The 27,987-nt window shown below is 42.3% G+C and overlaps 1 protein-coding gene across 6 annotated transcripts in view; it reads left to right on the top strand.

The window, feature by feature from the left end:
* The window catches only part of SLC45A4 (solute carrier family 45 member 4), an 85,074-nt gene extending 58,156 nt beyond the window's left edge, over window positions 1-26,918 (top strand). For 5 of the 6 annotated variants that reach the window (XM_039731535.1, XM_039731534.1, XM_039731533.1 and 2 more), the window contains exons 3-8: window positions 14,643-14,831; window positions 17,223-17,402; window positions 17,513-18,588; window positions 18,688-18,787; window positions 19,776-19,987; window positions 20,845-21,207. In XM_039731535.1, the coding sequence (XP_039587469.1) occupies window positions 14,643-14,831; window positions 17,223-17,402; window positions 17,513-18,588; window positions 18,688-18,787; window positions 19,776-19,987; window positions 20,845-21,207 (2,120 nt within the window). Of the gene's footprint in view, window positions 1-14,642; window positions 14,832-17,222; window positions 17,403-17,512; window positions 18,589-18,687; window positions 18,788-19,775; window positions 19,988-20,844 lie in introns of all 6 variants that reach the window. The other variant, XM_039731538.1, reaches the window with a different exon arrangement.
* The last annotated feature ends 1,069 nt before the right edge of the window (window positions 26,919-27,987 follow it).

Raw genomic sequence — 27,987 nt, forward strand, 5'->3', positions numbered from 1 at the left:
CTGGGGTTAATTAGTTGTAGTGGAGACAGTTGTGGTATTCATTATGTTTTCTTTGCCTGATTTGGAAAGTCAGAGTCAGTGTCCTACCAAGCCAGACATTTTCTGGCAAGGAAGAGTCATTACAGGCATACCTGCTGTCTTATATGGGCTGCATCAGGTGACTTCAAAATGATTGTTTATCATACTCAGCTGCAATTTAAACAATTTGTGCAGCGATTGGATGTCACTGAAATATGTGATCTGCTGTTTTCCTCTAAGCTGCAGCAGAAAAGAGCAGATGCAGTGTGCTTTGCTCTTTTTATCTCCCCTTAAGTCATTACTCTGCAAAACTTTAAAGGCATAAATTTCTGGTTGCTAGGCTTTGGTGTCAGTTTATCACCTCTGTAGTGGTTCTGCACTAGATGTGCTGTTTTAGAAAAAAGGGTTTGGGTATTCCTGATATTAATGCCTTTGTAAAATAGAATCATAGAATGGCTTAGGCTGCAAAGAACCTTCAAGACCATCCAGTTCCATCTCCCTGCCATGGTCAGGGAACCTTCCACTAGACCAGGGTGCTCAGAGCTCTGTCCAACCTGGCCTTGGACATTTCCAGGGATGGGACAGCCACAGCTTCTCTGGGCATCCTGTGCCAGGGCCTCACAGGGTGGAATTTTTTCCTAATATCCAATCTATACCTACCCTCTAACACAAAGTAAATAATGCTTAACCTTAAATAAGAGCAGAAGAAATTTTATCATCTGTATTAAATTAAAAGAGAACTTAATTTTTTTCCATTCTGCTACAACCAACAAAAGTATGCCAGAAACAGAGTTTTCAAGCCCAAACTGGCTGACATCTCAGAGGTCATGGCTAGGCCTGTGGTGAGCAGCAGTGTTGACACCCCTTCCTCAAGGACTTCCTGGGTCCCCCCAACATGGTCTCACTGTATAACAGTGGAGAAGATCAAGAAGTGCATGGGGGGAGCCTTCACAATATTTGAGGTTGGCATGAGAAAATAAGATTATGTAATTAGTTAAAAGGCTGAGAGTGGTTCTTTCTCTGTAATTTAATTAAGCAATAGTGCACCAAGTGCTCCCCCTTCTCTGAGGTGGTCAAAGTCATGCGTCATAAATTTTGTGCCAGGGACTCCATTGGTCTGGAGAGAGTCAGTGTGTGCCAGAGGTTATGGAGATAATTGGAGAGGAAGGTTATTTCTCTGCACTGTTATTCTACCCTATTGATGTGGCAGATGTGTTTAAAATAAGTTTTTTAATGTTTTTAAGCTGTAACATTCAGGAGAAGTGTTTGGTATAATTTAGTCAGGTATGAAGGGATTGCCAAATCTTGCAAATTATTTAGGTTTGAATGTTAAAAATTATTCAGGGTCTTTGTTGGATGACTGAATAATGCTGTGTTGCTACACCTGTAACTTATATATAACTTGTATATATGTATAAATTACATATATATAACATATATAATAATATATAAATGTATCTATAATATATATAACTTGTTCCTTTCTTTTATAAGTTTAATTGACAAGAAAAAATCACATGCAGAGTGATATAAAGGAAAACTGGTTTTCACAATATATGAAAACACTTACCTGGTTATTGGAATAGAGTTCTCTTCTGCTTCCTCACCAGTAGGGTCTAACTCTCATAATTTGCACATTTGGAAAGAAAATGTTTGCTGTCTTTTGTGCTGGTGTACTCTGTTTGTTTAACTTCAGGTTTTATTGGTAAATTTATCTTTCCACGTGTAGCTTCACTGATTGGGCAACATAATACATGTGAATAAAGATCACATTTAAGGGTCTGAAGTAAGAAGTCATATTCATCTTGTATTATTACATTTTATTCCAGACTATCAGTTCCTGTTATTTGGTGCAAAGGGGCTACATGGATCTCATAATCCTTCACGTTCAAATGCAGTTGTATAATTTTTGAACAGCTGAGTGAGGGGGGGGAGCCACTTCTCTAGGACACAGTGAGTGAGTTATTTGGAGTGATGCCTGAGACTCTACTCTAGTTACTAAAATTTCCTATGAGAGCAACCCTGTAGTATGACCCTGCAAGCTCAAAATGTTAAGATCAAGGGTTTTATGAACTAGAATTTAGAAAACTTCAATGTGAAAGCAACTCTGCTTTTAAATCTCCCCTGTACATGTATAGAACGTGTTTCACGTAAGTTAATGTTCAAGCCAAAACATGCAAGGTAGGAAAGTTTGAGGCAGATTCCATAAACACCAACACTGTCTTTAATCAGCCCCAGAATTTCATCTGAGAGGATAGTTTTCTATAATGCTTTACCACAAGGCATGGTGGCATGAAAAGCTACAGAAAAAACCCACATTTTTTGGCAGGGAAAATCCTCAGTTGATTAAAACCCTCTGTCTGATAGTCCTCATGCTTATATCTAGAGATTGTTCTGCCTGTGGTGAACTGCAGTGTTTTTCCTGGAGCAGTGTACATGGAAAACTGTGCCTGCAAACTCCAGCATGCTGTTCATTTGTTGCAGCAAACAGGGAAAGCACTAATAGGATTTCTGTTCCGCTTGATGTAGCCACATGAGGAATTAACCTCAATAAAGGCAACTGCAGAGAGGAATGCAGTTTCTCTTTAGGGGCTTAGCATAGGTTATTTGCAAAATTCGCCTGTTTGGGGTTTTTTTTAAAGCAAACAATGAATAATGAGTTAGAAGAATCAGCGTGTTTCTTTATGCATTCATTCATATAGTTCAGCAACAGTTTTAAAACAGCAAATAATTTAAAAGCAGATGCTGTGTTACCACTCTCTGCTGACTCTGGTAGAGCTTCCCAGTAGCACAGTTATGACCAAAATGATCCCAGACAGAGTGTTTATTCCTGTCATAAACAAACCTGTGGTCCAAAAGCTTTTAGAAAGTCCAGAAGGTTGATTTTTCATCATGGTAACAATTAACAATACACTTTTTGTAAGCCTGTCATAAGAATGGTGCTTTTTTGTGAGGCTTTGAGTATTGAAAAGGGAAGGAAAGCACTTTGAGAATGCATTATGTCAATGGCCTAAGGAGTGTAGGTAGGATCAATTTAGCTTTTTTCTTTTCTGGCAGCTTGGGAGGAAAATGGCTTTAGGAATATGAAGTGTATATTGGGTAGCTATAAGGTTTATTAGGTATTACATTTTTTTCTGTTGGGTCAACCAGGGTAATTGTAGAAGGAGCTGCCTGCACCACCTTCTGACCCTTAAAAGGACTATGAAAATGTGATCCCAGCTGAAATGTAAAGATCAACTGTCTGGCCACTAATCCCCAGGAAGAAAAAGGTTCTCAGATGGTGTTTGCGGGGCTACACAGGCCAAAAAACACCTCCTTAAGTCAATGTTTTCATGTGACTTCCAAGATGTAGTCAAGTCTAAAACCTGGGGAAGGAAAGAATGATTTTTATCAATGTGCTGAGACAAACTCCTTGCATTTTACTCTTGAGGCTGGAAATGAACTGTTTTCTTTGCTGCTTGCAATTCAAGGGCGCAAATATTGTGCTGACCGGACTCTGTCTGGCTGTCTGCTCAACAAAAAAAAATACTTTTTTGGCTACCCTCAAGTCTGCTTGCCTTCCTTTTTCAAATTCTGTTCCTGGATACACTGAGCAGATGCCATGCTGGACTATGTATATGCCAGTCACTTGTTTGGCAGGGTGAACCAGGTCCTTTATGACTCTCTAGGGCTTGGGAGTTGGTGGAGTGGCACAGACACATCAGGGGAAACTTCTGCTGTGGTGAATAGGAATTAATATTTTGGTGATGCCTTCTAGCCCAGTGTTTGCTACAATGGTGGTTTAAAAGTCTTGGCCATGAGCAAGTCCCAGAACATTTGGAATCTCCTAGCCTTGCTGATCATCTTGCCTTTGCTTAGTTATGTTAATCAGACTTTCACCTACCCTTGAGGTCTGAGTAGAGCAGTGTGGAATGGTACTCAAAGCTTCCTCTGGGCACAAACTCCTTGCCCTGTGGAGTAGAACAGCAGCAGAGCAAGGACGGCACAGGCTGCACCTACTGCTGCCTCATGGTGCTGCTGGGCAGCCCTACATTGAATAAGTCTCCCTTAAGTCAGTAGGTTTTTAATTTAAAACTTGTTCTTAAGGTGGAAAGTTGTTTGTTGACCAGACATTTTTAGGAGGTGGGAGGGTTGCTTCAGTCTGGGTTAAATACCCAGAGTTAACAGTTGAGGTTTGACTCTACTTGGAGTTACAGCTAGGGGTTAACATGAGTTTTTGGTTGGGATTTGACTCAGCCATGTAAGTAGATGGTCATATTCTAGGGTATTAATGTGTTAATCACTGCAACAAAAGCTCCACTGTTGATTAACAGAACAGGTTGCTGAAAGATTTTCTGTTGTGTGTGTAGGAACCTCTTGGGTTTGGGAATTTCAAAGAATTCAAGCCAAAGTCCCATGTTTATAAATTTGTCAGTATTCAAAAAGCAGTGACGAAAAACCCTATTGAGCTTTGGATAAACTGGGCTGCTGCATCTCTTCGGGCAACACATGTCACAGTAATTGATGTGTAATCTTGCAGCCAGAGGAGCGGGAAGTGCTGCAGCGTTACGTAATGCGCCGAGCCCAAGTGGGGCATCGCGTACGGCCGATGCCTTTTAATTACATCCCATAAGGGCAAGGGAAGGATCAGTGTGCTGAAACAGCTTATTGACTGCTGCATTCATACATGGGCCTGCATACATTTACACACTTAGGAGCGAAGGGAAATGGATGCTGATGTTGTGTGTGTGACCTTCAAATCCTGTGTCTGCAGCTTGCTTAACCAGCCAGCAGGCTGGGAATAAATACCCTGACATTATGAAGTCAGCCTCGGGTGGTTCTATGATACAGAACACCACTCGTGTTTTTCTGGAACACTGAAGAAAGTTTTCAGTTTTTTACTTGATGTAAACACCTCTGTTATACCCTTAAAACTGCTAAACAGTTGTGGTTAAAAAGAATTTTTTTTATTAGTGCTGGTTCAGCACGCTGGAAGTTGCATCAGATTTAATCTATATTCCATTTCAGCTTGTTAAACGCTGTGATGCAAATTTCTTATTAGTGTCAAAGTGATATATTTCTAAATATTGGTTAATAAGTGAGAAGCAAGAAAAGTTAAAAACAAGTTTCCCAAGAGCCAAAAAGGACAGCACAGATAATCTGGCGAACTTGAGTGAATCAGCTTCAGCAGTAGGTGGGAGCCTTTGGCAATGTTGTGTTTCCTTGCTCTCTCTGCAGCTTATTTTCCTGCTGCAGCATGGGAAAAGCTTGTTAGGCATTCTCAGTATTTGAGCATAAAAGGTTCAGCTTCTGTCTTAAGTAAAGCTGGCACTTTACACTGTACCCTGGCAAAAATAAATACTGTGGGTTTGATAAGGATATAATTCAGTTGAACCTATAGGAATTGTTAATTAACTACAGTAAAAAAATCTACAACAGCAGTTGATTCTGTGGCCTTTCCTTGAGCAGGGCAGGTCATATGCATTGCTTTTGATTCCTCCTCCTCTGCAGCAGCAGGAGTACAAATAAATCAAGTAGTAGGCATATGTGTCAATATTGGATAAGGGAGTAGGAAACTGGATTGTTATGAAGGCAGTAAGCTAGAAACAGTATTCTACCTGAATTACCATAGGTTACCCCTGTGGAAGTAGGTTAGTAGGAGAATTAGAAACTTGGAAATAAATAGTGGAAGTTTTAAAAGCTATGCTTGACAGCATTTGTGATCATGCTAAAAGGCAAATCACATTTGCCTGCCTGCAGATCAACCCATGTGTTCTCTCTCTGATTCCTCAAACCTCAGCTGTTCCCAGGCTTTTGCTTCCCCTCTCCCCCTTCCACACATACCTTTGGCTCACTTCTCTTAACATACGCTTCTCTTTCCTGACACAGCACCATAAAACTGGGTTATAAACCAGAAATTGTCAGGAAAGCCACATAAACCTTTCTACAACTTTGGCAGAGCAGCCGTGCAGCAGCAGAGCTTAATGAAACTCTGACGACTCCCACAGCTGCCAAATATGAGAAGGGGAGGACAGTTGTAGGAGGTTGAGAAGCAATAATTGAGCAGAGACAGAAAATGGGAGAGCTGGATGATGAAATCCTTTAAGAGGCCTGTCACTTATTTCCTTAATTCCATTTTCCAGAAGTGTTATTTAACCCACCGCGGTTGCTGCTGGCATGCTGTTGCATAGGGAGTTTCAAAAGGCAGAACAGCTTTGCCAGAAGGAGATATTACTCTTCTGCAGCTTAAAAACACCTCCAGAACTCTCTGTGTGAAACACCACACTAATATTTCTGTACTGAAGCTGTTGAAGAGCAAGGGCTTTCTTTGTTTTATTACCAGTTGAGCTGGTCTTTCAAAATGGATGGCTCCAGTCTAGGTGCAGACATGGCATGAAATAGTTTCCAAATTTTTGGGAGTTAATTCTGCTATAAGAGTGTTGACTTGTTTGCATCCAACTCCTAAGGAAATCAAAAATTTGAAATACAAATTTTAAGAAAATGTCAGACAGTTTTCCTACATCCCTAACCTAATATAATCATTTTAATTTTCCTATTAATTATTTGTTCCTATGTCGCTAATGTAGATGAAGATTTTGTCTTGAGTCTTGTCCTTATGATAGGGAGTGACTAAAGCAGAAATGTGGGTGCATTTTAAAGGTCTGAATGTGCTGTAGAAGGTTTGAATATCACAGCAATGCAGGAAGCAGGTTCCTGTCTTAGCAGGCAGACAGTGTCCCAGCCCTCTCCCCTGCAAACTGTCTCTCTGGTTCTCTGGGTTTTTCCTGACCATTCCAGGGTGGCTGCAGCTGATTTCTGCTGGTAGTTTTGGAAAGAATTTTCTGCTTTTTGCCCTTGGACGTCAGGTTTTTGCAGTGCCATGTTTTTTTATGTCTCTGCAATATTCCTATTAATTATTTGTTCTCTTGATTATCACTCTCCTCAGTGCCCATAACCCTATCCAGTGGGGAAATTATACTTTATCCCTTCGGTCTTGTGTCCCACAAAAAATTCCTTGTTTGCACGGAGGAGGCAGCCCTGTATATCCTCCAGAGCAGTAACAGAGCACTGGGTGTGCTGAGAGCTCAGCATCCCAGCCCTTGTGCATCCATCCCTGCTGACAAGACCTTACAGGAGGGGCATGAGGGAGAGGAGAGACTTCTTGCAAGTGGCTGATGTTTGTGTTCCCACCGTGTTCAGCTTGGAGTCCTGCCTGTGAGATGGGATAATGTGCTGACAGCTCCTGAATGTTGCAGGCTAAGCACAAGAGCTCTGATTCGACAGGCACAAGAGGAATTTCAGGATGTCAATTTTGCCAGTGGGAAGATTGAAGCCCCAGTTTTGAGATGCTGTTTATGCAGTAGGTTGTTCCTGAGACACTGAGTGAATCAAGATGCCTGACAGCTTGCTGGGCAATCATTTTAATGTAGGAAGCTAAGCAGCAATGAAAAAATCTCACAGTTTTATTCTGAGTTCTTCCACCTGCTCTCTTGCAACTGAACTGAACGCTGTGATCACAAGTTGGTGATCACAACGTGGTCAGTTTTTCACCAGTGTTGTGCTGTTTCCTGCTTCTTCCAGGCAGGTTCTGAACAAGCACTTGGCTTGAGCCTTATGCAGGCATTGAATGAAAAGCAAATTTTTCATCTGAAAATCAAGTCCTGTATAAGTTTAATTTCTTCTCACCCCAGCAGCTGTAGATACTGTCGCATTAGGGCTGCAAATTAGAAGCTGTCTTGTCTCGTGTGCTGCCAGACTCTGATTTGAAGAAGTACTTAAAATTATTTCCTTCTTAAAAGCTTGTACTCTTGCTGCTCAGATCATGGTAATGGGCACCCAGAGAAATTACTTTGCTTTTTTTTAGCCCTTCCCTGTTGGCCAGAGTTCCTGTTTCAATCCAGAAGTTAGAGTGTGGTTTCTTGTGGGTGCAATAAACTCTGTGTACAAGTGCTGACTGTACCTCAGTAGTGCTCAGACCACCAGTCAGATCTATTCCAGTGCATTGGTTCAACATATGTTGGCTCAGGTATGGTTTCTCTGGCAGCTCAGGGTCACATTCTAAGCCATTAAAAGTCCTGAAATCTGAAGGGAGATAGCAGGAAGCAAAGAATATATGGTCAAAGTTTCATGGTGTCAAAACAGGCATTGCAGCTTGTTTGCAGTTTCTCTGGGAGACACAAATGTCTGGCAAGTCTGTATTTTCATTTTAAATATAAGGGAATGTTAAGCATATTTGGCTGAATTTTTAAATTATTCTGAAACCCCTACTCCTCATATAGATCCTCCAAAGCTAAACTGCTTCAGTTTGCAGTGTTTCTTATAATTTTTATGTATAAGATGAAAAACAGATACCGGAGTTCAAACTTTTCCACAGCTTTTTGACAAGGATTTGTTCTGCTTGGTGCACTCCTTAAAAATAGTCTAAACAAAGCAGATTGTATAAGCAATGCAGTTTTAAACAGATCAATGTGAAATATTTTTAGCAGCACTCAGTATTTTATACAAGGATGAAATTGTGGAATAGAAAGCATTTTCAGGGCACGACAGCTTCTTGTGTTCATTCAGAAATTTGTATGGTGTTTATTTAAAGTGTATAAACAAGTCTCTAGGTGATGATTTCTAACAAATGAAAATAGGACCATAGCATCCTATTCCCATATCAGATCTTATTGTTAAGCTTATAAAGAACTATTTTTCCCCCAATAGAACTTATCAAAAAGATATTTTGAATAGAAACTGCTGCATGTGACTTAATCTTTCTTCCATGTAACTCGTGACCTCACGCAGCCCTTAGACTGATGGTGACACAGTGAGCATTTCCTGTGAACCATGAGCAGTGCTGGTCCCACTATTGTTGGGCACTTTTTTTGTCTGGGAAAAAACAAACCCTTATTTACTAGAAGCCAGTGTCCTGTTTGTTTGTAGCTGGCTGGGAAATGCCATATTACAAGGGTCTCAGTGGCAGTCGTCGCTCCTAACAGAAGCTGTTGTTGTGTTTTGCTCTTTTTCTCACTGATTTGTATGAGACTTCTGAGTCTGCCTTGTGACCTGCTCCACATTCAGTTCACGCCACAAATATTAACCTTGTTTATCCAATATGTTTTTTCCCTCCTCGGTGTTTCCTCAGATTAGCTGTCAGTAAAAGGCTAAATAACAATCCTCCAGTTATTATTCCTCCCCCGTGGGGCCACCAGGCTGCTTTTCCAAGTTGGTGGATGGTGGTTTGCTCTAAGAGCTGCTACCTGGCAAGGCAAGTGTGGAGGTGGAAAATTACAGACAAAATAAAGGAACAGCATTAAATTGGTAATGGGATGCAGCTGCTCTGGCCTTTGAGTCTGCATGTGTGTCTCAGCAGCCTTTGGTAATGGCATGTGCTGCATGAAACCACTCTTGGCCATACAAAATCAGTCCCAGCTGAGCTGTGGTCTGTTCTAGGGGGATACAGCAGCTCTCAGCAGTTGGGACATTTCACTTCTGGCTGCAAGAGGTTGTGGACAGGCTGTCAAATGGATGACAGTCTCATGGCTGTGCTGCCTTGAAATCCAGTCCAAGCCAGCATCTGTGCATCTGTTGTGCACGTCAGAGACTGGATGCTGCAGGGCTGCTGGCCCAGCACGTAACCATAGCCAAGTTTATTTAAAATACACCCCCCAGCTGAGTCCTTGCCACTCAGTGGGGGTGTCAGAAGGAACTTCTTGGTGTCAAAACATTCCCTCTGTCTCTACATTTCTGCTTATTGTTGTCTACAGTTCCTCAGCTGCCTTCTGAACTGTCTTCCTATTTTAAAATATTGCATAAAATGGTGACATTCCGTAGGTTTAGCAGCATACATATACAGAGAGAGGAACCATTAGGATATGCAATTACCTTCCTCAACTTTCTAACGCCCCTGCAAGCAGAACTTCATAGAAGTTTCATATTTGGAGCTCATTCTTGTGAGGCAGAAAACTTCTGGAAGACTTAGAGGGGTTTCTGTTGTTTAAACAAACACACACACATATACACCAGCAATTTCTTTAAGTATTTAAATTTTCATTTTGTTTTTTTTTTACTTCTCCTGCCAAATCACACGTGCCAACCTAAATATGCATATCATGTATGCAGACATTCAAGATACTAAAACCACAACAGCCTCTTTTAAGGGAAGAATTGTATCTTAGGGTTGGAGTTCTCCTTGTCTGTCTGGAATGTTCTCATTTATATAAAAATGTCTAGCACTGAAGCAAGCTACTGTTGAAATGATGAAGGTCCTGCAGACTCTGCCAGCATGAAGGGTGAATTTTAGGAAGAGCATCTGCAAGGTACCTTTTGAAGTCTCACTTCATGGAACAGTGGAGGTCGTGCTCAGTGCCTCAGAAAGCTCTTTCCTGGAAAACTCCTGGTAGAACATGGCTGTGAGCTTTACAAAATCTGATTTCCCGGCAACAGTGCTGAGCACAGACATCAGAGATGACACCTAAATCTGTAGAGAGAAAGAAGACTCTTCTGGGCACTAGAGCTCTTCAGGGTTTTGGTTCACTGGGCAGACTGAGTTTATCAATAACACATCTCAACTTTCAGATCTAGAAAGCAAACACAAAATGAAACTCTGGATGATCCACTTTGCTGCCCATTGCTACAATGATTGCTCTGTCTGCCTGTGCATTGCTGAGGCAGGGAGGAATTGAGGAGGGAATTCTCCCAACAGCAGATTAATTTTTTTCTGTACTGCTTTTAGTTTTCATGTGTGCCTGCTTCCCACCAGGAGTCTTCTCTAACCCCACTCAGTTGTTTTCCACTTGAGTAACCAGCTACATTCTGCTGTGACAAACTCACAGTTTACATACTTACAGTAAAGCCATACACATCACTTAATAAATGGTAACAGTTTGGAATTCTGCATACCTGTATGTAAAACACACATGATGACTTTATAAACTGCTGGCTTACTCTTGGAATGCAATTTATCAGGGCCCTGCCATTTAGCTTATGGAAGCAGTCCCATGGCATGGCTTTTCCAGCCAGAGAGAAAGCAGGTTGTGCTCATGTCAGTGATTCCTGCCATTACCCAGTCTATGGGAATGGCTCAAGTTTCACTTGAAAGTTATCCCTTTCCTGTTTACTTGGGGGAGCACTCAAAGCTTTTTAGAAATTCTTCCATTTTCCTTGGCATGGGGCTGTTAATTCTTGTATAGATTTTTATCGTGGCCTCTTTTTCTAAAGATAGATATTTTGGCTGCTAATGAGTAGTTCAATAAAAAAAAATCAAAGTGGTTTTTTTAAAAAGGAATCTTGAAACATAATGTTCTTGGGGTTTCAAGTGTCCTTTTTACCCTTCCATAAAAGCTGCATCCATGGCTCTGTTCTGAAATCATTGAGATTCATGTCTTCTGCAAAGTAAGCCATTTTCACTGTAAATATTTATATTTAGGCTTTTATTTATAATACTTAGATGTTAGGAAGATCACCCTTTGCAGTAAGTAAAAATAAATTTTTCCCAAGAAAGCACTTCAGTCTCTCTCCTCTGACTCACACATGGATAGATAAACTCATTAATTTTAGTCATGCATCAAAGGTTAGGTAAAAAACCTTTTTTCCTTCCTTTTACTGACCTGTAAAATCAAAACAGACCTTAATCTGATTTTGAGTTATTACATGCAAAGTTGATCTTGAAAGTACTTGAAGTCAAGTACTGAATGTTTTTTTAATAATTTTAGGACATTTTTATGACAGTTCGCTGTGGCTGTAAAGCATAAAAATACCTATCTGTCCAGTTCAGAAATGTGCAGGTTTTACAGTTGAAGGAGAAATATTTGTAAACAGTTTTTAGTTCTCTGCAGAAGTAATTTCATATCATCATTTCAAATGCTTTGTGTGTTTCCAGAACTTTTTTTTTTTTTTTTTGCTAAGACACCACAGAGAAGTGTCATTGCAGACTGGAGACAAAGTGGTGGCCTCAAGGACAGAGGGACAGTGAGCTGTGCCAACCCCAAGGTGTCCCTGCTTTGCCCTTGTATTGCTTGTCCCTGATCTACCAGTGTTTCCTTGTTGTTTCTGCTCACAGTCTCCATTAAAACAAATTGTTTGTCTCAATGGATGTTGGATTATTCAAAGAGAGTCTTTGTGTCCCTTTTACTTAAATATGTCTATTTGATTGTTTATTCACATAAGATGTGATGAGGCTTGTTAGGCAGATGACAGAGCTCTTGCCAGCCTTCACCCCTGTGTTTATTTAAAGTCTCTGTATGATTTACTGCAAAACCGTCCCAGCGTCTCGCAAGTGTTTACTGATGGATGAGCTTGATTGAGACGTCCCAGCTCATAACTCACAAGTCACAACATAATTCAGAAAAGAAATGTCTGCTTTCAACACACAGCCCTCGTGCAGTGAAATGCCATCAAGTTATTCCAGATGCTGGTGATCACTGCAGTAAGGATCCATTACTCTGGTTAAGCTGCAGCCTCTCTCTGTGTTTGAAGCAGACTCTGCAGGGACTTGGCCTCACACAGTAGCAACCTTGGGTGCTTTACCACTGCCCTGTGCAGGCTAAATGGGATGAGTATTTATTTACACATTACCATTTCTTCTGTGTCCTGCAGAAAAATTATTCACTCTAAATGAATCGTGCTCAGCCTTTAGTTTTACTTGCCTTGAACTAAACGTTTCCTCCTCCCCATCATTAAGCCAGCTCAGGCACTGATAAGTGTCAACATCAGAGCAGATGAGGTGCCAGTTAAACATGAGATGCCTGTACCTGCTTGTGTGCTTGGGAAGCTGTTGAACATGGTGAAGTTAAAGGGAGTGTTAAAACCACAGGGGGTGGAAGTTTTCCTTGCACTTCTGCTTGAATTGCTGGCTTCCTGACTTGCACCTTTGATGAGGATAGTGTTCGTGAAGAGAAGCTGGATGGTGAAAATAAATGCAGTCTGGAGGTACTTCAACAAGAGCTTTAGGTCTAATATGCAAACACAGAGTTATGTCTCAGCTAATACTTCCATGTCAGCCATCAGACAGCAGGAAAAGCTAAGCAGGAGATAGTGATTTGAATCATGATGTGAACACGGTGCCACCTGTACAAACACAGCCCTTTCCTAGAGCTCTAAACCCTGTGCAAAAGGAATCAACAGTTCCATGGTAAGTACTGATGTGGAGTATTGGCCTCAGTGCAGGCCTGCAGCTGCCTGTAACAAGGAAAGGTGCCTGAACCATGATGCCATTCCCTGTGGCACAAGGGTCATGGCAAACACAGGTTGGGAAGTTTCAGCAGGGGCAGGTCCCTTCCAATAACTCTGGACTCATCAGGGCAGCTGTCACTGTTAGCTTGTTCATTAGCCAAAGTTGAGTCAAATCACACAGACCTTGGCCTCAGACCTGGATTTTGAATCCTGATGATGCAATTGATTATTTATGCCACAAAATAGCTTGTTTTCCATAATATAACCTCTGTATCACCACAGAGTGTGCAACACTCTTGGGAAAATCTGATCTGTCTCATGGAAGAAGTCAGTGTTGCTGGTAAAGATTTGGTGCTACTTTTAAACAGCAGCAGATTAGACTTCCAAATTTGCATCAGAGGCTATTTTGGGCAGGGATTGGTGTAATCCTGCTTGGTAATGGATGCCTCAATGTGCTGAACAGGGAGCACAAGGTACAGGTTGATCTTGCCAGCAAAGGTCAAATGCTGCTCACACTCACCAGATATGGGTTTGGATAATAAATGGTTTTCCTTCCTGGGATAAAGACACTGAGTTTTTCTGTCTTGGCATCAGTTGGACTGCAAGAAATAGATTGTTTTGTTTTTAATGTTATTCTAAGAACCGTGCCGGAGTGTTACCTGCCCTGTGCTGATAAACAGAGGCAGGTCCCAGAGGAGCCACCGTGGCTGCTGCTGTGGCCAGTCTGCCATCTGCAGGCCATGCTCCGTGCTGGGGACGTGGAGAGCAGGGTTTGGGAGTTCTTTCTTCTCCAGAAATTATTCTTTCTAGCAAGTTGTTGCTTTCTAGTAGGTGCTATGTAGTAAATTTTAACTTTTTCCTATCAGGTCCTATGAGTAGTCATCTCTGTTCCTAAAGAAAGCAAAGACAGGAGGGATGAGCAAACCTTAGATTTGTTGAAGTTGATGAAAATTGCTAATTGTTTTATTGTCTGTCATTAATTTTTGTAAGTAAACATTTTTGTGCTTAGAAATGGGACCTTTCATGAGACATTCAAATTCTGTCCTTCGCTCTCAGTCCATTAAATCTTTAATAACCCTTATGTGGGGGTGGTCCTAGATGAAAGCAGCACCACTATAATTTTCAATTTTGAATCTTAAAAGATTTGTTGAGCAGGGGATCTGTGTATATGACAGCCAGGCAGCTTCCAAGCACCCTAAAATCTTTGGTTTTACGTTCCACAAATCAATAAGGGACTCAGTAGCAGAAATACTCCAATTGTTACGTTCTTTTTGCTCAGGTATTTGAAAGGTAAATAATCTGTGCTTTCCTTAGCTGTTTTTTAACTATTGCTAAAGAATCTTAAATGAGTTTTTAAGTTGGGAGGGAATTCACTGTAGATAAATTACCTTCAATTCACCCTTTTCAATGCTTTAACAAAACTTCATGTATAGAGTGAGACATTTGGTGTGTACCACATAACCTTTCCATCATTTTTGTCTCCGTTTTAGGTCTTCCTGAACAATACTACAGCCTCACTTGGTTCCTCAGCCCTATCCTGGGCTTGATCTTCACTCCGCTCATAGGTTCGGCCAGTGACCGCTGCACGCTGAGCTGGGGCCGCCGGCGGCCTTTCATCCTTGCTCTCTGCATTGGTGTCCTCTTTGGAGTTGCACTTTTCCTTAATGGCTCTGTGATAGGTAAAGAACGAGGAAATCCCCTACAGGCATCCCCTGCTAACGTACCTGCTTTGAGATTTTAATGCAGGAAGTGAAGATAATGTTCTGCAGTTGGTTTATCTCGTATTTAATGTTAAAATCGTTAGAAATCTCCACAACCTTGCACTTGAGCTCTGTCCATCTTGCCTGTTATTATTTGAACTCCTGAGTTACAGCACTGTGCTGAGCATTGTGCAATCCTAGCTGTAACTGGTATTAATAACAATGTTATTAATACAATGGTTGCCAGCATAATGTTTGCAGTCGCTGAGACGAATTTGGTCGATCCTTGACATGGGAAAATTGTAGCAACCTGTTCACAGGGAAATGTTTCCTGTTGTGATCCATTTTCCCTTTAATGCATATCTGGCAACACATCCTGTTTCCAGCATTATTTCAAAAATTATCTTTTCACTTTTTCTTGTGCTTTTCTTAGACCCGGTATTGAAAAAGTCCAGAACACAGTTAATATTTGTTTATCAAAAACTATGTGGGAAAATAATTTTTCCTGAGCCCCCATCAAAGCTGGTAAAAATAGTTTCCCTTGAACATAGTTTACTACGAATTTAATCTACAATCTCTTTGTAAATTTATTGTAGGAGAGGTGACAGCAAGTACGTTTAGGAAAATGTTTACAAAATGATTGGACTGGTGCAAACAAAAGGAACTTAGCACCTAATAACATCCTCTTGGCTCTCTTTTTTGGGGTTAGATGCAGCTCTATTGTGAAACAGTAGAGGGAAATGAGTGGAATGTTACCTTGGCTTAGCCAGAGGTAAAGTTAAAGCCAGACTGGAATGCCATATGATTGGCTTCAGTTCTCTGCAAACCAGTGGACAAACTATTCAAATAGATGACATTTAGTTTATGGGGTTTTTTTTTTAATTTATCCAAACAATAAATATTATTTATTTGAATTGTTATCATATGACATGGTCAAGGGGTGACTGTACAGTTTGATATCAGTTGTATTTAGTTGTCATCAATTGTATTTAGTTGTTGTGTCTCCAAGACTTATTCCTCTTCCTCCAGATGTTTGTAGGATGTTAGGCTGCAACCCCCTTACAAGATTTTAAGTGATAAGAAGCTCTCAGTTCCATATAGTAGTTTAAATCAGGAGCCATTGATACTGGCAAGCAAACCTCAGGCTCTGTTTATAGGTTTATTTTGAAGCCTTCTGATAAATCAGCACAAAATATTGTCAATTTTTCTGCTTCACTTGCCTATCCTCAGTCCCCAGTTACTTGCAATCCTAATTGCAATTTGGGACAACAGGAGATGCTGCAAAAACTGTATCAGACCCTCTTTCATAACATAGCCTCTGGCAGTAGGAGTCACAGGGAGGGGAACCAAGAGCACAGAGGTTGGCTAATCCCAGTCGTGATACAGCCATGTCCCAGGAGAACACTGTACCAGCAGATCTGCAGCAGCGTTGGTGTTTTCTGCTGTAGGGTTCAGCTGAATGTGGAACACTTCTAAATTTCTTTAGCCTTCAAAGAGCTTGGTATAAATGAGGATTCAATATGCAGGAATCAGCGCTTGAGATTTAGATGATTTTTGGTGGCTTAGCCAGTTCATCTCCTTCCACAGACATTTTAATCAGTTACACTAATGGTTTTATCAGCCTCACACATGTAACTTCCAAATCTCTGTGATTCGAGTAATTCGTGCTTTTGTCACTGGTTTCTCTCATGACAAATTATACAGCTCTGCATTAATGCTGCCTTTCTACTCTGTAGACAAAAAGCATTTCATCTTATGCTGTCAACAGAAGCTGACTGATGCTTTTTGCAATGCAAAATACATCCATGTTGCTTCATCCTTAAAAATTTTACTTATAAAAAGCGATCTAGAAAATAAGACTGTTTAAGAAAAGCAAAGAGAGTGATGAAGGGGTTAAATTTCACTTTATCCTGGTGTGCTGCAACTACTGCACATTAAGCATTGTGTGAGGAATGCTGCCAGCAGTGCAGTTACCTGTGGATGTGTCTGACAGATGAAATATGTCATTTTGGATGCTCCCCTCTCCCATCATGGATGTCTTTTATAAAAATTTATAAATATTTATAAAAATAGCCTTCAGCATCTGAAGGAAAATATAGGGGATGAATATGAAATAATATCCAGTGCTCCCAGAGGTTTAAGAGATGCTTTATAAAATAACATTTGGATAAATGTCAGTCTTAAGAACATAAAAACAGTCCGTGTCCCAGGCCTTCCATGATGCTGTGCCAAAGAGCTGAAATTCCATTTTGCTCCATAAGGGAATGTTTGTAGTGAAGATGTTGGCCACCTCTCTCTTAATGTTTTAAGCTTGTTCTTAGGAGTTTGCCCTTTTTGAGATGCTCAGATGCCTTTCTCATTTCTCCCCAGGTCTGGCTATTGGTGATGTCCCGGACAAGCAGCCCATTGGAATAGTTCTCACGGTGCTTGGGGTTGTGGTGTTGGACTTCTGCGCCGATGCAACCGAAGGGCCAATTCGGGCCTACTTGTTGGATGTGGTGGACAGTGAAGAACAAGACATGGCCCTGAACATCCATGCATTTTCAGCTGGTAGGGAGTTAGCTGAGGTGTTTTTGGCAGCTGTTCAGTCTTTCTGAAGACCAGGTCGTGGCTGAATTGATTATTCGTGAACTCACTTCTCACTTTTTTCTGTCCCACAGGTCTTGGAGGAGCAATTGGTTATATGTTAGGAGGGCTGGACTGGACACAGACCTTCTTGGGTAGCATTTTTAAATCTCAAGAGCAAGTCCTTTTTTTCTTTGCAGCCATTATTTTCTCTGTCTCCGTTGCTCTCCATCTTTTCAGCATTGAAGAAGAGCAATATAACCCTCAGCAGGACAGGATTGATGATGAAGGAGACACACTTTCCAGTGCCAAATTCAGTGGCAGTCTCCCCCCTCTGAATCGGCTGAATGTAATTAGTGAGGAAGAGCCGTATGGAGCTTCCATGTTCCATGATGAGGTTCAGTCGGAGCATGACCTCAATATGGAGTTCCTTGAGGTGAACATTGTGAGAAGCAAGAGTGACTCAGTTCTGCACATGCCTGATGCCACATTGGAAATTGAATCAGAGCTGCTTTTCCTGCATGACATCGAACCCTCCATTTTTCAGGATGCTTCATATCCAAACACTCCCCACAACACAAGCCAGGAGATCATGAAGTCCAAGCTCAACCACCTGTCTGCTTTCCTCAGGGAGAATGAGAAGGAGGAGGAAATGTTGCTTGATAATCGTTTAAATGAAGATAAAGTCCCAAACATCAACGGCTCCCTACCAAAAGAGTTCCTCAACGGCCACGCCAGAATAGGCATGAAGCAATCCAGCACTTCCAACTCCATGCGGCGGCGCAGGCACATGTTCTACCGGCAGCCGTCCTACACCTTCTCGTACTACGGCAAGATCGGCTCCCACCGGTACCGCTTCCGCCGCGCCAACGCCATCGTGCTGATCAAGTCCTCGCGCAGCATGAACGACATCTACGACATGCAGAAACGGCAGCGGCAGCGCTGCCGGCACCGCAACCAGAGCGGCACCACCAACTCCAGCGGGGACACGGAGAGCGAAGAGGGCGAGACCGAAACCACCGTCAGGCTCCTGTGGCTGTCGATGCTAAAGATGCCCAAGGAGCTGCTGAGGCTGTGCGTCTGCCACCTCCTGACTTGGTTTTCCATCATCGCTGAAGCTGTGTTCTATACGGATTTCATGGGACAGGTCATCTTCCAGGGCGATCCAAAGGTAGGAGAGCAGTTGCCGTGGGCAGACCTGCTCAGAGTCCCTCGTTTCTGAGATGTGCTCAGTACAACAAAGTGGTGTTGGTGTTTGTGTCTGTTGCAGGCCCCTTCGAACTCGACTGAGCTGCACGCCTACAATGCTGGGGTTCAGATGGGATGCTGGGGGCTGGTGATTTATGCTGCTACTGCTGCTGTTTGTTCAGGTAAGACACTGTGCGCTCACACAGTGGAATGCACCTCATGAATGTATTTCTAAGGTAAAAGTGAATCATGGAATATTCTGAGTTGAAAGGGACCCCCAAAGATCATCCAACTCCTTGCCCTCCTGAAATAGTGTTGCTTCAGTTGGCATCCACCTCCTTGAGGTAAAGGACATTTTGGAAAAGCATTTCTTGCAGTCATAAGGGGAAGGACTTCTTTAAGAATCAATATTAAAAAGTTCCTCCAAATGTAGAGGTGGAAATATGAACAGATGGTTAAGTGGCATAAAGCACAAGATGAAATCAAAGGATATTGAGTGGCATTTAACAAGCCTTCAGGAAACTAAAATCATACTTCGTAGAAAATTTAAGCATATGCAAGAGGGTTCTTGCAAAGACTGTTTTTAAATCAAAATTATAAATATGTATTTCTGAAAGTCATTCTGCAGATAATTTGCGTTTGCAGTAGACTCTGAAATTGAGAGGTTTTGCCAAAGTTAAATTCTGCCTTTTTCAGCACACAGCAGGCATGTCTGCACAGCTCAGTACTGTGGGGACAGGCTCTTTCTGAAGCAGGAACACATCCTGTTCCCAGTGAGGCCTGGGCTGTGCAGATCAGACAGCCCAAATATGAGCATCCACCTCCTAAACAGGGTGTAGGGCTGCCATGGCCACATCAATCCCTTAAAATTTTAGTGAGTAAACTGATATTTAAGGGGAAATGGCTTCAAACCAAAAAAAAGTAGGTTTAGATTGGATACTGAGAAAAAATTCATCCCTGTGAGGGTGGTGAGGCACAGGCTGCTGAGAGAAGCTGTGGTTGCCCCATCCCTGAAAGTGTTTCAGGGCCGGGTTGGATGGGGCTTGGGGCAGTCTGGGATAGTAGAAGGTGTCCCTGACCATGACAGGGATGGTTGCACCTGGATGGTCTTTAAGGCCCCTTCCAACTCAAACCATTCTGTGAGTCCTGTTTTATTCTTTATCTCTGCAGCCTTGTTACAGAAATACTTGGACAACTACGACCTTAGCATAAAAGTGATCTACATCCTGGGCACGCTGGGTTTTTCCCTTGGCACTGCAGTGATGGCCATGTTCCCCAACGTGTACGTCACCATGATAATGATCAGCACGATGGGAATAGTCTCCATGAGCATCTCCTACTGCCCCTACGCGCTTTTGGGACAATACCATGAGATAAAACAGGTATGTGGAATATTTGGAATCTATATGTGAATCAAGGCAGAGCATCCATGTTTCTCTTAAGATCACAGTGGCAAAATATATCTGTTAAATCCCATTATTGAAGATACCTGCTTGCTTGGGATGTGTGCCAAAGCTTGAATGGATAGTAAATAGCAGGAGCTGGTGCTGAGATCAGATAGTCTTGGCCTTGAGTTGGCTCTGAGAGGGTCACGATTGCTTTTTTCTATGCTGAGGTATAAAACAATCTGGGTGTGTATGGCAGATGAAGAGAAATAAAATTATTATTGGAGTGAATATTTATATCTAGTTGTTACTCCTGTCTTGATGTGGTATGGTAATGTTACTCAAGTTTTTCACAGTCTTAGATTTTTAAGTGAGTCTGGAAATGCAGCTGTAATTTTGGGGATACATAAAGCAAAACAATTCTGCTGGAAACAAGGATGGTTTTATTTCCCAAGAGTGTCATTCTACTGTTCCATTTGGATTACAAACTACAGGAGGAACTTCTATTACGAGTTCTTGAATTGCAGTTGGGAGGGGGATTCCTTGTTATAATCATAGAATTAATGTTTCATGTAACACCAAATGTTTCATGTAAAGTTGTTTTTACAAAACCTAATCTTGGAGCTGATGTGGGCTAGAAGTGACCCTGTCAATACCTGCCTCGTGCTGCAGGGTCCTGAGGAGGCTGTTGATGAGCAGATAAGGAGGCTCTTGCTCTGGAGTTGTGTCATGGTGCTGCACAAAGATGATGTAAAGTTGACCATGGGGCTGAGAAATTGGAGGACAGTTCTTGTGTTTAAGTATTGCTTTCATCCATTGTTTAACCTCCTACCACATTTCTTGGTTTTTTGCAGTACATTCACCACAGCCCTGGGAACTCGAAGCGAGGGTTTGGCATCGACTGCGCCATCCTGTCGTGTCAGGTTTACATCTCCCAGATCCTGGTGGCCTCCGCGCTCGGCGGCGTGGTGGACATGGTCGGCACGGTCAGAGTCATCCCCATGGTGGCTTCGGTGGGATCCTTCCTGGGTTTTCTGACAGCGACTTTCTTGGTGATTTACCCCGAAGTCAATGAAGAGCCAAAGGAAGAGTCGAAGGGACTGGGTCCTCCAGGGACGGCCGAGGGCGGCGGCGCGGGCGCGGAGAAGCCGACGGTGCTGAAGCTGACGCGCAAAGGAGCCGCGGCGGCGGAGCCGGAGGGCGAGTCAGCCGTGTGAGGCCGCCAGCGCTTGTTCACCCACATTCCAAGGAGTGCAGGTGCAGGATCAAGAACTTTTGTTGTGGTTTTTTTTTTTCCAGGAAAGCAAATTAGGACCTTCACTACTTGTAGCTAAAATTTACAGAAGAAAAGGCAGTTTCATGCAAAAATGTAAATGAAATTCTATAGTCCTTCCTCTAGGTTTGAGCAGGTCGCTCTGATGCTAATTGCTTTCTCTACAACTTAGAAACGTCATTTCTGAACACTTTTTTATTAAGAATACATTTAGATTTCAAATAAGTTTTATTAATCTGCATGAAACTCACAGTGTATACAATTAGCAGTTAGAAAAATTAAGTTTTCAGCTGGTTTTAAACTAACAGAAAATGGAAGCTATCTTGACCTATAGTCTCTTGCCATTTTTTTGTCTGAACATTTCAGATTTCACTATGCTTAGACATCAATCAATTTTTTTTCACGAGCATGATATTACTGGTCTGACAGCTACGTTAATTTTAGACTTCATGTTTTTGTTAGTGCAATTACTGCAGACTCCATTTATTTGCAATTATTTTCAAGGAAAAAAAAAAAGCAATTACTGCGGTTTCTAAGAAACTGCTGTGAATTCTTTTAGTCATACTATTCACAACCACTCCCAAATCTGCTGCTTGTCAGGAGAGGGTGACACTGGGTGCTGGATGTCAGCTGTAGATGGAAGGAGCAGCAGCTGGGAGAGGTGACCAGCACTCACAGGTTTCTTTATCACAAGTGCTGCATTTTATGAATGTCGTTGGAAAACGCTGTGACAATTTTTAGCTGAGAGTTTCACGTGCTGGTGAACTCGGGGTTTTTCTCAGCATTTAAACCTGATCATCTCTGGATGAAGCTGCCGTGGAGAAAGGGCATCTCTGGGGTCAGCTTTGTGGGAGGGGGCGTGCAGATTCTCTTCCACAGGGAAAGGAAGTCATTGATTAATTGCACTTTTTACAATCCTTTAACCTCCTGGCTGGGAGTGCAGCAGCCGAGGTAAAGGCACGGGGTCAGTACAACAAGAAGAACCCAAGGCCTACCTCTGTCACTTTATGGCATAGTCTGGGTGTATAAAAATCTGTGTCAGAAACAGTTTTTAGGCCTTAAAATTCAAATGTTGCTGTTCCAGTCCCTGTGTTGGAGGAATTGTAGGCCAGAGCTCTTCTGAGCTGCCGTACCAATGTTGTCAGCACATCCTCCATGTCCCCTTCTGTGATTCAGGACACAGCTGCAGTGCAAAGATACTTTTCTGGAAAGATGTTCAAAGAGTTATGCTAACTTGATTTAAAATAGGTTTGGATCATTATCCAGCAGCCATTTAAAGCAGCTTTCGAAACTTGTGTTTCACAAACTTCCGATTGTCATTTGTAAGACACATTTGTGATGCTGTTGACTCATTTTGGCTTGGGTCCCCCAGGCTGCCTCAATCCATGTGCTGGACAGGCAAACACAGCACGGTGTGGGATTCCTGCTGCCTCAAACTCCTCCACCTCCAAGACTTGGAAATGCCTGTGTCAATCATGCTGCAATCCAGGCATTCAGACAAAGAAGCTATATTTCAATATGGAAAGCAGTTTTTAGTGAATTACTTGAATTGTCAATGTTTTTGAGCAGTGAATGTTTGGGTGTATTTGTAGGTGGCATCTGTGGGTTTCTCTGAAGGCTTCCAGTCAATGCCTATGGCCTCTGCTGTCAAGGGTGATGATGTTTTTAGTCTGGTGACATCACAGAGCACTGAAGTACATGTAATCACACAGGACTTAGGGTTGTATTTGTTTTTCCAAGTGTCTTGAAGAAGTCTTTTTTTCCTCTGGTGAATATTTTTTTATGTAGAACATGTACTGTGAACTGTGTTCAGCCAGGGGAGCAATACTACTGAAGAGTGTGAGACCTTGCTGAAGAAAGCAGTTGTGAGAAATTCTGCCTTGAATTTTATCATCTCAGTTACATTCAATATATTCTGATGATGTTCATGTGTGAGAGACAAGTGTTGTGTTTCACCCTAGAACTGGCATTCATATAAGTTACATGCTGAGTTACACATTTTAAAGTGGCTTTAATATTTTAGTTCTGAAGCTCCTTGAAGATTCTGCTTTTGGTTAAATAACTGCTGTCAAGTACTCCTTATTTTAATCTCTACTGCTGGAAAGGTTCTTCAACAATTTAAAAACCTGCATCTTCTGACTGGTGCCTGCCTTACCTTTTTCCCAAGGGTTCCATGGACCAGCATGGATCAAATGTCCATTACTCCACTTTGCACTTTCTAAGCCAAGATCTCTTTCACTGCACCATCACACTGACCAGCTGCAGAGAGGGTGGAGAGGCTGAAGCTCCCTCTGACTTCAGATCCCACAGATGGAACATTAAACCATTTCAGGAGTGAGCTCACCCATGTTCATAGAGCTTTTTCAGCCAGGAAAGGGCAAGGACAGAGGAAGGACCTTTCATTTGGAGCCCAGAGGCTTCAAGCAAAGGCAGGGCAGGGCCAGTTTTGTCACAGACAGCGTTTGGCATGGCTTCATTTCTAAGAACTAGATGTTAAAATCCGTGTGTGGTGTTGTTTATGGGGCTCATAACGCAGGAATACGCACTCTGCCACAGCAGGAAGCTGATTTCACTCCCTGGTAAAGGCAAAGGAAATAATTATTCATTGTAAATGCGCTGAAGTTTTTGTAGTGTTGCCAGAAGAATTAACTTGGGGAGCCCCAGCCAAAGCATCTCCTCCTGTCCTTGGGCCAGCCTGGGAAACCCCCACACTGGCTTCACACGCTGAGGTCTCCCAAGGGCTTTTCCTTGGATGTGAAAGTTATCTTTCTAGCCCCAGCACTGCTCAGTGTTGAGTGGGCAATGATTTGTTTCTTCATCTGTCCCTTACCTTATAATGATTTCTATTTGCCATAATTAAAGTAGTACAGTTTTATGTGTTTGTTGCAGAGCTTGTGGAAAGAGAAGTTTTAAGTGGCTTTTTTTCTTATTCCTGGTGACAGCTAACATCTTTTCTTTTGTTTGTATTCCTGTCTAGTTGAAGTCATCCCATTGGACCATCAGTGTAGTAGGACTAAGGTTTAGGGGTTCAATTCTGTGTTGTTCAATACTATAAACAATTTTAACATGTTCTGCTGCAGTGATGAGGCACTGCTGCTGCTCAGACCCTTGAGGGCTGATCAGCTGCACATCTCAAGATGTTTCCTGTGAGAGCAGAGGAGCTTTAACTTTCACTCCTCAGAAAGGCACAGTGTGGCTTTGGCCCTGCTGGGTTATTCCATGAGTGCAGTGAGATCTGTGCTGTTTGTGCACAGCAATTTCAGACTCCAGAAGCAATAATTTCTTAGTTTCTCTTAGTTTCTCTTCCTGCTGGTTTGATGACTTTAGAGATTTATTGCCTAAATAGCCTTTTAATAACATAAATAGGGTGTTTTGCTGGCGCTGACTGTGAGTAGTTATGGAAAGATAGGGGTTGTTCATCATCAGGAGGGAGGAGGCCAGTAAATCCAGTGGAGGTTTGTGCTCTTGAAACACACAGTGTCCTTTTCCCCTTCCATTTGGAGCCTTTTTCTAGGCTCTGAAATATCCCCAGCACATCAGTGCCAATGCTGGCACTCAGACCCCAGGATGGAACAGGCTACTACATGAGGTTCTCCTCAAAGGCAAGGACTGAGTCTTTCTTATCCCTCTCCCACCTCATCTGAACCCCCCAGCTCTTGGAATGACAGCAGCAACCATGGTGCTTTTTGCCAGGTACCTCATTAAAACCTCGCTTCCATTGTTAAGAACATGTCCCCTGCCCTTGGTCCAGGGTGAGCTTGGCTTCCTCCAGCATCCACCACAAAAAGCAGGATTTTCCTGGCTGCCAGATCTCACAGCCATGCAGGCTGAGGTCACATCTGTGAGTAAAGGTAGAGAAGGTCACACTTTGTTCCAGGGAGAGCTGGGACATCTGGGCAGGAGGGAAGCACAGGAGGCAGGTGCTGAGATTTGGGGGTTTTTAGGGATATGTGTGTGTGTGTCTGTACCTCTGTGTTTGGACATTTCCAGACACACTGCTCAGGCCAAAATACCTTTGGGGGTTGTGTGTTGCTGTCACTGTACTCCACAATGTTTTCAACTGAGTTCTTCCAGGTTTCTCTCATCCTAGTCTGATGCAAGGCAAGCTCAGCTATAAATATGTATCCTATTTAAATGAACAAATGAACTCCTGCATGATATTCCAAGCACATGTAGCAGCTTCAGCATCTCAAGTGTCTGTTGTGAAAGAGAAGTTGGTTTTCTTTGCAGCTGTTTGTCCTCGTTTCCTTTGAATAGGCCAAATAAATGTAATGGACACCAAATATTGCACAGAAATGTTATTGATGACTGTGTGGAAGAAATACCAAATTTTATTTTTCTTTGCAGAAACTTTATGGTTCCAGAGAGTCCTTTAGCTGTTTTCCTTCCTTAAATGACAAAGCTGAACATTTGTAAAGTACGTCACAAAATGGTCATTTGGAAAAAATGGAGCTACCCAAAGTTTTCTCTTTGTCATGTTGCATCCAAAGGAGCTGCAGCAGCTCAAACACCAACTGGGATTTGAATTTGAGGCTCAGCAGTTCAGAAACTGCCTTAGAAAACAAACAAAAAAAACCCAGGCTCAATTCCTTTTCCTGGCATGGCACTCACACCCAGTGATCTGCTCATTAAGATGTTTCAGGTTTTTCTGTCTTTTAAATTAAAATTATCTCCTGGAAAACTGATTTGGTTTGGTTCCTCAACCCAAGCAGCTTCACCTGAATTTCCACCTCAGTTTCCCTCGCCCCGGGGAGCACAAGGGGTGCCCAGGAGGGCCAAATGCATCCCCCACCAAAAGAGAGCATCTGCTGTAATTACAGGGCTTTTGATGCCCTTGTGACCTGCTAAAATTTTAGGGGAAATGCAGAACATGGTTCAGTTTGACCTGCTCTGACACATTTATTCTTAAATGTGGAAGTTTGGGGTGAAGCTCTGGGAGCATTTAATCAAACTTAGTGTCACCTTATTTACTGTGCACCTACTCAGTCCTTAGTGACAGCCAAATTGTAATAAATTACCCCAAAATCCACACTTTTCTCTCAACAAATTGGCAGTTCCCAATGTGAATTCGTTTTGCCTGATGTAACATGAACACTAAGCCCTTTAAGTAGCCAAATGACCAGCTTATTTTAAATGCCTCGTATACTAGAAAGCTGCATATAGGCATCTCATAGTGGGGAAAAAATTTAAAAAAAAAGAAAAAAAGAAAAAAAGAGAATATTTAGTTCCTTTGTGAACTGGCCATATGACAACTACTTTTTTATCAACTTATTAAGTTGGGGCACTATAATAGCTCTTGCTGAGTTTAGCAATGTTTATAAGCATGTGTTAAACACATAATGTTGTTTTATGAGGAAAAAGGGATAAAGAAAAGTGATGTCACAGATGAATGTTTGAGTGCGTAGACGGCATAATGTATGTATGATTTTTATTTCTACACTGTTGAGCTTATTTTCTGTTTAAAGGTTAAAAAATTGTTGCATGAGAACTGTTTTATTGTGTTCTGCACTTTCCGTTCTTTTTTGTATAATCTTGATTTTTTTTTCATTTATGCATAGAAAAGAAAAAAATCAGTTTAGAAATATTCTACTCCACGAGACGTTGTGTTCCAATCTGTTGTTCCGAAGTTCGATCTTAATAAACATTTCAGTAAGAGTTGGTGCCTCGTGTCTCTGTGGTGTTTGTAGGGAAGGTGAGCAGAGGGACACCTGGTCCCTGAGCTGTGCAAGGCAGGTAACACTCACCTGCACCCCAGGGCTTCATGAATATTTCCAAAAATGCTACTGCCAAACATGGCCTGGCAAGAATGTGGGTGTTCCAACTCAGAGATGGTTCTAAACTCACCTGACACTTGCAGGGTTCAGGTGTAAGCCAGGAGGGAGCACGGGTGGAGCAAAATGGGGCAGGTGTGTGTCCCCAGCTCCAGGCTCTGCTCTGACAAAGGGTGGTGGCTGTCACACAGAATCCATCACCACTCATGCCATCGCTAGGGCTGAAGAGCTGAGGGTCTCCCCAGACACCTCAGAGTCTAGGATTTAACAGCCACAAACAGCTCCCAAAGAAATGAGTTCACATCCAAACTCATCCACCTCTTGGACCACTGTGAACCAGAAGGGAAAGCTGGAGCCAGATCAGAAACACCAGCTGATGGGTAAACTTGCAGTGAAGAGCTCACTTGTCCCATTTGATTTCTAGTTTCCTTGACAGATTTAATCTGTGATTCTTTCTAAAGGAAATTCTTCAGAACAACTATTGACAGCTCTGAGAAGTCAATGCCTGCCTGGCGTTTAGTTAATTTTTCATAGAATCATCACAGAATTAATTACACTGGAAAATACCTCCAAGATTGAGTCCAGCCTATGACCAATCACCACCTTTGTTAAGTAGACCAGAGCACTGAGTGTCACATCCAGTCTTTCCTTAAACACCTCGAGGAACGGTGACTCCACCACCTCCCTGGACAGCCCTCTCAGTGCTTGGCAACCCTGTCCATGGAGAAATTCTTCCTAATACTCAGTCTAAACTTCCCCTGGTGCTAATTGAGGCTATTTCAGCTTGTCCTGTTCACAGGATGGACTTGATGATCTCCAAGGCCTTTTCCAACTCTACTTGATTCTGTGATTCTATGCTTGTGATTTAGGAGGAGACCGAAGCCCACCTGGCTACAACCTCTTCTCAGGGAATTGTAGAGTGACAAAGTCTCACCTGAGCCTCCTTTCCTCCA

This window comes from Passer montanus, unplaced genomic scaffold, assembly GCF_014805655.1.
Source record: "Passer montanus isolate IOZ18808 unplaced genomic scaffold, ASM1480565v1 scaffold78, whole genome shotgun sequence".
Classification (NCBI taxonomy): Eukaryota; Metazoa; Chordata; class Aves; order Passeriformes; family Passeridae; genus Passer; species Passer montanus.